The 12,276-nt window shown below is 40.3% G+C and overlaps 1 protein-coding gene across 7 annotated transcripts in view; it reads right to left on the bottom strand.

Annotated features, from left to right (window-relative positions):
• The window catches only part of fbrsl1 (fibrosin-like 1), a 265,820-nt gene that overhangs the window by 189,456 nt on the left and 64,088 nt on the right, over window positions 1-12,276 (bottom strand). For all 7 annotated transcript variants that reach the window (XM_018668828.2, XM_018668829.2, XM_051075365.1 and 4 more), the window contains exon 2: window positions 11-235. In XM_018668828.2, coding sequence (XP_018524344.1) covers window positions 11-235 — 225 coding nt within the window. The remainder of the gene's footprint in view (window positions 1-10; window positions 236-12,276) is intronic.

Raw genomic sequence — 12,276 nt, 5'->3', positions numbered from 1 at the left:
AGGCACTAACCATTTTGTTCTTCTTGGAGTAAGTCTTCTTCAGCAGCCTCTCATTCATCCTCTCCTGCTCTCGCTGGGCGTGATGGAGGAAGCCGTTCTCTAGGGGATCAACCACAGGCTGGACATTCTCCTCTTCTTCTTCCACCTCCTCGTCCTCCTTCTTCTGCCGCTTTGCCACCTTTTTCTCCTTCCACCGCTCCTTCTTCTCCTGTATCTTCACAACTCCAGTCTTCTTCTGCAGGAAGAAGTAGAGAGCTTATTAGAAATCTAGATGCTGACAAATTGTACAGTGTGTGTGGATAAAAAGATATACCCAGACAATACATACAGTGGAGTGGTTGATATAAACATAAATACAAAAATACATAAATAACACTGTTACTATAGTCTTTGATGATATGTGTCTTGTTAATAAAAGTCACTGATAAAAGAGACAAAAATCCAAGTCTGTGTTGGTAGATGCTGTATAACCTGTTGCATGCAGCTGTTACTTTTTGAAAAAGCCTGTATTACTTCTCTACTTTTCACTTGGACTGCTGTGACAGAGCCACCAATCAATGCCACACTGACAAGAGAGATTTACTGCTTTGAATGTCTCAAGGATTTCCTTAAAAACCTTGAAACAATTGTACACCAGGTGATGACAAGTCTATGAAAAACGACACTCAATGCTATCAAACAATAGCAAAGCAGACAGATCTAAATGGATAGACAGACTGGCAGGAGATGAATGTGTAAAAGAATGGAGTGAGGGTGTGCCACAGCTGGCAAACAGTCAAGCACGCAGCCCCTTTCACTGCTGGCTTACACAAAGCAAGCAAACACTCGAGCAAAGAGCAGCGACGCTCACTCTCTCTCTCTAAAGTCATCTTTAATCCTGTCAACAGCAGAACAATGCCTTACTGGAGCCCATAATCACTTTATGGCTCAGATATAATGAGCTTATGATATGAAGTGCTGCTTTAACACACACTGGAGAAAATACAGTCGCTCTACACTTACACTATGACCAAGAAATTTCCCCCTTTAACTAATCATTCCTTTCATGCTTCGGTTACGGCCTACACAGAATTGGTGTTTGTTTATTGGAATTCAAACACCATTTGCACCTTCCTGGTATCTTACTCAATGGTTTCCTTTGCCTCCTCCTCCAACTCACCCCATGACCAGCACTGCACAGAAAGACAAAAAAGGCAACCAGTTGCTTATGGGGTACTATTGCTTGTGACTGGCATTTGCTTCCTTTCAGCTTTAAATTACCAATTTTGACTTAGAAAATGCAGTTCAGTCATTGTTTTTCTATGCAGAGAGTGAAGATACTGAATGTAGTTAGTTACTATGCTCCAACTTCAATCAATTTCAGTGCACAACCAATGACATGTCACATACGGTCTGAGTGTCAGAGTTCCCAGAATGCCACTACATTACTGCCAATTTTCCTTAGCAGGAAAATTATAGCATGTCTGGATGTCAGTCAGACTGGGGTACCAGGTTTGTGACTTTTGATATATTAGGTTTCACAGTGTGGTTCTCTTGCTATTTTTCTAGTAAATGTTTCATACAATAGGACTGGCAGCCACCGTCTTGAGTTCTCCATTGACAGAAAGCTTGACAGTAATAAACATGAGAATCTTTCCCATTTCTACCTTGTATCCATCTTCACACAGATGAACATGGCATTAGTCATAGAGCTGAGGTCAAACTGAGCTCTAGATGCACTAGTAGTGTGGGCAAAGTTAAGGCCAACATAATATGGTGAAGAAGCACACACACATCTGTCAGGCTGTGGAAAACAGTGCTGTCTGTCTGCTTCTGTGTCAAATGATTGAACTGTTCCTGCTCCTGTGTGTCTGTTGCCTCTTGTTTCCAGGATCTCACCAGGCTTGGAATGGAGCTGGTGCTGCTACCTGGTAAAGCCTGTTGGTGGATATCACTGCACATCTGAGCAGCCCAGGATGACACACGCTGCTTGACGCTGCATGGAGTTCAAGGCTGAGGGCTGCTAGTTCACGTTTCAACATCTGTTCACAGCCAGCAGCACTCGGCCTGGCCACAATTAGCTCAGCACTCCAAATGAATAATCAAATTATTGGCTCCAAGGGTGGGAGGTTAGCAGATGGCTAGTGCATTAGCCCAGTAATTGCTAATGAATGACACCTTCCGTGACAAAAGGTGTGCATGTGTCAGGCACTGCAAAAAAACTGGCCATTAAAAAAGGTTTCCATAACAAAAAGCAATTTAAGTCCAAGGAAAATTCAACTAAAATTGGAGAGGGCAATGATCCTAAAAACTCCCACACAAACACCTTCATTATGATGTTCTAGTCCAGGAGTCTTGGCATAAATTATTTTGTGCTACGCTGAACACGTTTGTAGCTGAACTGTTTTGTTTTTTTTTTTCTTCTTACTTGCTGGTACAATTCCCAGCCTCCCAAGAGAAGGTGTTTGGAAACACATGAAGTGTTTCTGTTTATGAGATTTTCTTCTCACTACTTTAGAAGAAAACAATTACCCTGACACTTTTTAAGACTGGGTTTGACACTTACTGACTGTAGGAAGATTGATTTTTTTCACTGTGCAATTTAAACAGTTATGTCCATGCTATGCCACACTACACTTAAGAAAACAGACTCAGTCAGATTACACTGTAGGTCTACTACACTGTTTGTGGCCTCGTTTTAAGGAATAAAACATTAAGACATCTAATTGATTTGAAGACCTGCAATGCTTTGCATAACAGTTTTTAAGAGAATTTATGATTGTTGCGTTGACTTCAGATTAGTGACAATGTTGTCCATAGTTACAGCAATGGATGTACCAATCTACCCTTAGTTCAGAGAAACCAGTATTGTTCCTCTGTGATACATATTTACACCATGACAAAAGACTGCTCAGCTAGCCCGGATGACAGTTTGACACCAGTTTGACAGGAGGATTTAATGTCAGGACACTGAGATCACACAGCAGCTCAAAGCAACTCTTCTCACCTCATGAGGAAACACATTCATTTCTCATGTTGTACCAGACGGTATGAACAGGCCACTTGTCATGCAATTCATTACCTGGAGAGCCATCTTTAAAGAGCTGTTACAAAGACAAAGCATCTACAGTCTGACAACAGAGGATGCTGAGGACACAACCAGGTGTTTTCCTCCTTATAAGCAACACTGAAGCTCCAGTAAGTAATCAATAATCATCAAGTCAGACGCATGGATTGCAATTTGCAATTTCCCATCTCTTTACTTATTAATAGAAACATGCCATTTAGAACAAACCTGTTGTGAGTGGTGGGATCAATTAAGCAACATGAAATTTTATCTTATTAGCTTTCAGGAGGGTATCCTTGTGGTTATCATCTGCCTCATTCATTCCAGGTAGAAAACACTCGGACACACATAGACAACAAAGATTAATTGGACAGTCTGATACGCTCACCTTTAACTGTATCTGAAAAGGGGACTGGCATCAGCTTTATGTGTTTGGAAGATACTGTGCAAGCTTATGTCACTGATACAGTAATCATACAAGATGAGCATTATCTAGGGTAAAAACAACACTTATAATAACGCAAATTTGAATTAGTTTTCTGTGTATGATCGGTAGATCAAAAACTTGTGAAAACAAAAACAAACATCATCTGCCATTGTCATACATTTACTTGACAATTTAGTGAGCTACAAGAACAGCCACTGGGTTCATTTTTGTCTGTACATGATCAGTTATTGTCTAAATATTAGCAACTGAAGCTAAGGTCTAAGTATGCACACAAGACAGATCTATTCACCCAACAATCACAGTTAATTTTGGTGCCAAACCTCACCAATCACCAGTATGCTGTCAGTCTTTCACACTTCACATGGCAATGCCAGACTCTTAAGGGATCAGGGGAGAAATCCTCTAAAGGGGCAGTTTTGTGCTGTTTTTGTGGTTTAGCTGACCAAGACATGTAATAACTGTAATATGCTGATTCCCAAATCGGCTTAAAACCAATTTTGCTTACAAAATGTGGCATCTCTGGGTCATCTCAGTATCTGGCCAAGTGTAACAGTCCAGTCAATTAAGTACAAGAAGCTCAAATCCATTTGAATCATGTGACCTTTTATTCATCTCACCAAGCTCTTTCATTCTCTCTTCCTGTTTTCCCAAAATCTGTAACACTGTATAATAAAGCACAACAGTTAAGACATGTCCTCAAAGACGACTGGGGGCAAAAGTATAAAAAATCAGCTCTTCAAAGGACAGAATGTACAGTGGCAAGTTGTAGTGGAGCCTCCAGGGTAGCATGTAGAGGAGCTGTCACTCTTGAGACCTATCTTAGCATTTCTTTGAGACCTTGATGCAAAGTCCTCAAATAACCAAGAGCTCCTGATTCTTAGCACCTGTCCCTCTGTGCCTCACACTACTCACTCAAGCTCCATTCAACATCAGCATGATATTTCTTTCAAGATACAGTGTTACACTGTTGGAACTTGAAATTTGAATGGGTATGTGGGCTAAGGCACTTACATGGCATTACCTCTAAAAAGCTTTGATATGGGCTAACTGAGGTGTTGGGCTTTGTTAAACACCTTCTACTCCTCTCTCAGGCTTTGGTGAAAAAAAAAACTGTTTCTTAAGTAGAAGAAATTATTTCAGCCTCATTTCAGAATATTTAACTAATCTTTTTTAAATTTAGAAAATAACATTTGAAGTCACCCGTGCTGTCCTTCTTTGACTTCATGTAATTCTCAAGACAAAAGACTGGTTGGTTGTACAGTTCATACCAGTTCAACACGGAATACAAAAGGTAGAGAAAACAGCGTGGGCCTGGGTTTGAAAATGTGTGTCACTCTTCTTAGTTCAGTTTTGTATGTATGTGCAAAGCAGCTCTTTATTGTCATATCTGAGCTCCGGCAATTAGACTTTGTTTAGAACATTTGCACCTGTGCTCATTGCTGTCTCCAGACTGCTGTGTTCTATCAGTAATGAACAGATTTTAATTGTCTATCTGTGTCATTTCCATTTATTCACAGTCCACGACTCCGACAATAGATCTATAATAGCTCCAGGAGAAGAAGGGTAATCCATCACTGTGTGTCTGCCAGCAGCGGCTTAGTTGTAATATAATTTCCATATGCCAAAGGCCTGAAGTGGGGTTTTTCTTTTATACAGCTAAATTATTTCTACACATAATGGAGCAGCCTTACCACACTATGTATTATTAAAAACCCATTTACAAATGAAAAAATACTGATACAAATAATTGCAAAGTGCTGTATGTGCTTTACTGCTGGTTAAAAAGGCATTTGTGTATTTTGTCTACATCTAAAGTAGTTAAGGATTAGGCCATAATGGGAAAAGCATGATGCATGGTCAAAAAACATAACTTTCAGTCATTCTTTACAATTTACCAGGTGTCTCTTTTATCTTTGGTCCACTGTTAAGAGGACTACAATTCCTTTGTAGAGATTTTAATTAGACAAAGTCCTCAGAGGGATGAATCTCCCTCATTTGACCCTGTTCAGCCTGAGGCAGAAATGTGACAATGACCAAAAAGCGGAGAAGAAATGGCTTTCGATGAGCCAGGGGCTGGGGGTGATGACAATGAGGATGGAAAGAGGAGAGGATGAGGAGGAGGAACAGAGAAACAGAAAGAGATAGTCTGGAGGGTGGTGGTGTGGGGGTTCAGCCTAGAACAGGAGAGACCGCTCAACTGGTTTGACCCAACCATGTTACCCTGGCAACAGTACAGGAGAGCTTTGTTGCTGTTCCAGGCTGCATGGGGACCCGAGCATGTGTGTGTGTATGAGTGCACATATGTGTGTAACTATTACTGCATAAGATCCAACACTTGTTTCCAACAATAAAGTGCACGGGTTCAGATAGGTACACTGGGGCCTTGAGATCTACCGTGGCAGCACATTCAGCTCCCAAAGGAGGGTTTATGCATTCTGCACAGACGAATGTCAGCAACCCTGAAGTTCCTTGCAAAGGGTAAGGAGGGTCTTCATGAGGCATGCATAAACCAGAAGGCAAAGGAGTTTCACGAATGGAGCCTGGACGGCAGAAAAAGAGAGAGGGAGATAAAGAGAGATGGCGGTGTCTAATGCACATCATCACGCTTTCTCTGCTGCACTCTCTTCTTTCTAAGGCCAGTAATTATTTAGGAGACACAAAGAGCTCTGCAGGGTACACCTCCCTTGACATTAAGCAATGCTACAAAGAGATTACAGGGCCCCCTTGAAAATTTGCCACTGTAGAACTAGCTACTGCTCAGCACTGGTGCTGAAGCAAAACTGTCAAATAAATAAATCAAATAAAAACCTTATAGCTGCCAGTCAGCTGAACTTTATTTTGTGAAGACTAGGCAATGTGGTAGAAATGTACACACAGACACTTTTAAAGGGGAATTTTAGTTCCTGATTTAATTCCTGGAAATGCTTATTCCTAAATGGAAGCAAGGAAACTAGGGGGTGTTTAATGGCATTTTAAGTGTGAAATCTCTCCTTCTGCTCTAAATCTGCTCTAATTTCTGAGCAACAATGCAGAGGTGTCTTACAGTGTTGATTGAAGGAACACTGTGGAACAACGTTTTTATCATGGGGTTCCCATTTTATTTGTAAGCAAATATTTTGGGAGGAATAAGGAAATGCATGCAGCAGTTTGACTAGACCTCTAGAATACACACCACACTTTTTGGTGAGAGACATGGAATATAAACATAACTTTTGTTTGCAAGAAAAAGAACCTTTAAAAATCACATAAAGTAGGCCCTTTGATTTCTTGAGGGAAAAGTCATCTTTAGTACTGACCTCATTGCTCTGCCAATGGGTAGAACTCAAAAGCAAAAACAATAATCTTTATTTCTTAACAATCCCAAATTTCTACCATTAAATCAACACTTAACACACTTATTATGGATGATCATCATTCATTAATGTGCTGCTGTAACACTGTACATCACATCAATACAATTACACCACGTTAAAGGAAGTAGTGATACAGTTTTACTGGACCCCTGAAAGCATCACATGGTGTAAATGTAGGGAATATAAGGGCTTTAATGAATTGATATAGTACATTTAATGAAGTTTGAATTACTTTTTGGTATCGTCTTTCTTGGCTACTACAGTGGAGTATGTTCTTATTGATGACATTTAAATTTCTGGACGTTGGAGTCATAACGGTTATTGCCAAAAATCAATTTCCAGTAAGCACCATCTGAGCGTAACTGTATTTTTGAGTAATATTTATTAGTAATGAGATGAGTGCTATTCTCTATTCAGGTTTTCGAGGAGGTAAATACTCAAACAGTAAATTCCCCTCTTTCATCTTTCCATATGACATGAAAGTGACAGAGTCATTTGTGGGACCACTTCAGCTGTGTTTATCTCCTTTTAAGCTAGCTGAGGTGTGGTTGTGGAGATTTATTGCTCAGTTGTTGGACTGATTCTGTACGCATTACTGCGGCTCTTGGCATGTCAGATAAATCACTCTGACTTGTCATGATTTAGACTGGATTGATTTAATCATCCAGTGCTCGCCAGTTTTTATAGTACCGCACATGTGAAGCTCCACAGAGATAGCAGAGCATACACCTTCCATCTAATGCTGCTGTCAGCTGCATCAAACACACACCTTTGATTAACTTAGAGCATTCACTCATTTACCCAGCCTTCCTGTTTCTCTCAAACAGGGTTATTGCCTCGAAGAAAGAAGAGAGAGCACATTGTGTGCCAAAGAGTTTATCAGGCTGTGAACAAGAGAAAGCGCACATTTCTACAGTGATCAATGTTGCATAATTGGTTAGCACACGGATTAAATGAACCACATCCTTTTCACCTTTTGTTAATCGATGTGGTGTATTTTTCCTGTTCATTTGACTTCACGGTTAAAGGCCTAATCCTTTGTGAGTGTAAGCTAGTTTTTTGGCCGTGTTGCTTTATGCAATGTGTTTGGGGAGGGCAGGGGAAAGAACAGGAGATGTTAGGTGTTAATCCCTGGAAGGTCAGCTTGCAGCTACACTCGCCAGCTAATAGGAGCCAACCTGTGAGCAGGCCACCTCCCTCACTTTGTCACTCTCTTTCTGCTTCACACACCGTTGTTCTCTTAACTGCCGTGCTTGCTTTCTATGTTTTGCAGCAAGTGCACACATAATGCAGAATTTGAATCATGTGGGAATCACTGTCAGAATGATTTGTGGGTAAAAGGATCAACATGAAAGCTATGACGCTAGTTCAAAGCCTACAGCATGATGTTTTCTGTAGTCTTTGGTTTGTCATGATAGTGATTCTCATATTTACTCCGACCATTGCTGTCAATAAAAGACAACCAACCTGCAATTTAAGATATAAAAGAATATTATCTATGATAATAATCTCGATTGGATGAATCTCATGTAAACACAAATATTCAAAGCCTCAAAGTTAGCTATCTAATTTTAGCACACAAGGAATGCTGTACAATTACAAGACACTTTATAAAAAATGTATGTCAACCATGAAATCTAGCTTCCTGTCATGTGCATGGCATGAGTCAGGCTGAGTAAGCATAGCATCTCTTCCCCACAGTTTTATACCTCTCAACCAATCCCTCCTCCATACCCACTATCTGTGCAATTTTCATTGTCAGATTTGAAAGAAGAGGATATGGAAGAAGACAATGACTGACTATTGGAGTATTAAGTCTAATGTCTGGATTATACAGGCCACGTTAATGCTCAGTAGGGGATAAATATGAAACAGTTACCTGTTTAAATGACAATACTTTAGGTACAACATCACAATTAATTTGTATTTGAGACAGTAATCCCGATTTCACCATGATCATACATCACAGCTTTCAAAACTTCCGCTAGGTTTACACAAGCTATTAATATTCTGATGTAAAACTCCAGGTAGACAGAAATCAGATGCCACAAGACACTAAAAAATGAGTCTCTTGGGTAATACAGGTAACTTTTTAAAATCACTTAGTCATATCTGTAGTGACATCAGGGTTGCTACAAATGAAAACTTATTCACTTACCTATTTACTATGGCCACTAGAGGTTACCTGATAATAAAATGTATCTATGGGTGATATCTAGCTAATTGCACAGTTCAACCATGAGCTCAAATATTACAGGAGAACAGTCTTGCTTAACCTGTGGCAGTTGAATGAGGCCATTGTAATATTCAGGCAGTATTTTGTTAGATATTAACTGAGATCAGCTGCACTCACAATTGGAAAAAGAAAGTGTGGAGGTGAGCAAGAACAAGAGGGATCTCCAGACTTTAGATACTTCTGATAGTTTTGGAGCCTGTTGGGTGGTTTTCCAGTGGCTCTTGGCCTGGAGATGTTCTCCTGACCTGGCATCACTGCTGTAGTATGTGTGTGCAGGTGGTCTCTATCCTCGCTCTGTCTCCTTTCTCTCATTCCCTCCCTCCTCCTCTATTGCTCTCTACATCCATTTGATTGTATTTTTTAAGCTAGTGGAGTGTGCACACATGGAATAAAACTGCTGGGTTTATGACCCTTTAAGTGTTTGTATGGCTGTATATCCAGCTGCTCATTTCTGGGTGTTAGAATGCACTGTAAATATACACATGCCACTTGCATATGCACATGTGAACTGATGAGTAAATGGAATAAATCTCTATCTTAAGTATTTCTAGGTGTGTATGCTGCAATATGTTGCTGCATATGTGTTTTAATATGTGACTGTGTATGCACATAGTTATTTTAAGTATAGCAAAGTGTATACTGCAGTCAGAGGATGTGTAAATGTGTATGTGAGCAGCCAAGTAAATTGTGTTCATTGCAAAGTGTGTGTTTGTGTGATTGTGAGTGTTTGTGTAGCACACGTGCAAGGGCTGAATTAGCTCCTGGAGTGACACCATCTGGCCAGTGGGTGCTGAGGGAAGAAGAATGGGGGGAATGCAGCGATAACAGGGCGGTACAGCAGAACAATAAACACTGCTTAAATCTGTTTAAAAGCTCTGACAAACACTTGGGGAAACAAGAGTACAGAGAGACACACTCCACATTACAGGAATAAAAGACACCAAGAAGCAAGTCAAAGGATTACAAGTGGAGTTTGATCAAGATGCCTCCACATTTCCACAGACAGTTTGTGCTCATACAGAATGTAATGTCTTTGTTGAGGGGATATGTGTGTTTACAACTATCACTACATGCCTACAGTACTCATTTTAACTATGCATTTGTCTTTCACTTTACATGTAGTACTTATATGTAGTACAAATGCTACAAGAGTTTGCAAGACATGATCGCTTTTCTTATATTCACTTCAACTATGTAAAATACTGAAACTATTCACTGACTACTAATACATTTAGTGTACTTGTTGCATATGTACTTGCATATGTTCATTTACTGTTATACAGCAGAGTGTTTTTGAGGAAACTTTTAATATTGGAATACTGACTCCTGGTGACAGCTCTGTGGTATGAACCTTACAACACTCAAGTGATGTTTCACTCAGCATCAGCTGATGTATCACCTGAGTTGCCCTCCATCAATTGAGCAGTTTATTTCAGCTGTCAAATCCACTTGCTCACTTTGTGCTCCTGATCACTTTGCCACTGCTGCAGCTGATGCATCTCTCATCTTTCTGTCACCCCAGCATGCACCTGTGGGCTCTATTTCTTTATGTTTCTTCACAGCTGGGTGTATTGATCTCTGCTAGCTTCTGCTTTGGTGTTCTCATTGTGTCAGGCCAAAAGCCTTCAAAGTTTTATTTTCAATAAAAAATACAACTATTCAGTTTGTGAGTTGTCTGAATGAATTAGCCCTTTTCAACTGCTGAGCCTAATGCAAAGTGTAGCACGGTTTTTAACATAAGCAGTTGTTGGACTATTACCGGCTACACCAAACATCTTCAACAAAGTAAAAACGGAGATTATAAAATGTCTAATTCTTTAGGCTGAAAGTAGAGATCATGTGCTACCATTTATCATAGGTCTCACCCACCACACACTCTTCTAGAGACTATTAAGTAGATTGTCTGACAGGAAAGAGGCTTTTTACGGAGGCCAATATGTCCTGTGAACCTCCCACCCATTGTCACAGGAAGCTCCCTGCTTTCTGCTTCTCAGCCCACACACTGCAGCCTAAAATACAGCCGGGTGTCATTCCTCCGGTTTCTCCTTTTCTTGCACTCTCCAGAGAGAGGAAGCGTTGCCTCGGCAACAGCTCCCATTGGTGCAGCAGAATGACAAATAAACTCCCATAAATGTGTAATGTTGGTCTCACACTGTCAACAAATCAGTCCAACATATTTTCTGTACCAACTGTTAATTATATTTTTCATGGGTAAAACTGCTAAAAACACACCAGGGATGTTAATGGCAAGCCTCTTCAAGAACAATAAACGACAAGCTTTTGAATACTAACAAACGTTTTTCTGCCTGCATTACTGAACACTCACCGTTTGACAGTCATTCTCTCACTCTTTCCACTACAAAGCCAAATCAAAACACAAATTACAAAACGAATTCCCACTGCTGACTAACTCAGAAGATGGCAGAAGTGTTTTGACGTCAGCCAAATTTCTGAGTACATCCTGCTGTGAGCTGAACCGGTGTGAGAAGTCAGCTTTGTTCACACAGCAGGAGGCTGACGGAGCAGAGGGATCCCAACTGAGGATGACTGACACAGGAGAAGAAACCTCAGATCTGCCTGTGGCCTCATACTGTATCACTGCAGTCACAGCAACACCTATCTCCAAAAAGTAATACTGCTTTTTCAACATAACAGCCACACATATTCTTTAAGTTCCTTTATAGGCTTGATGATAATGAAACTTCCTGAACCTACACACACAGAACTGCAGATTTAAGTAAAAAACACAAAAATTGCGCAAATTCAAGTTACAAGGTTTTTCCGTCCTAACCCTCGGGTAAACCCCTGCTGACTCAGTCAAAATCTACATCTGCCCCACAGGAACATTGTGAAGATCTGAAAAGATGTGTGACTGCTATAAATATTACAGTGAACACCATGCAAAGCCTTTTAACTCTCTAAACCGACCACTTTATGAAACTTTTCAATATTTCAGAGTTCATGGTTGTAGGTTGGAGAGGCAGCATTATAACCAGGGGACTGAAGAATTCACCTCATGAATCCACTGATAAGTGAATGTGTGTGTCAGCATGTATTTCCAAAGCAAGATGGACTTTGCGTCAAGTCACACAAATTCTAAAGTTTGTGGAGAGGTTATGGACTGTTTAGATACTGCCATGGAAATCTGTTTCATGACTTCTCAGAGTCTGACAACACAACGCTATTGCTGTAT

Source organism: Lates calcarifer, linkage group LG13, assembly GCF_001640805.2.
Source record: "Lates calcarifer isolate ASB-BC8 linkage group LG13, TLL_Latcal_v3, whole genome shotgun sequence".
Classification (NCBI taxonomy): Eukaryota; Metazoa; Chordata; class Actinopteri; family Centropomidae; genus Lates; species Lates calcarifer.
Note: the sequence above shows the minus strand (reverse complement) of the source record. Positions and strands in the feature narration are given on the sequence as shown.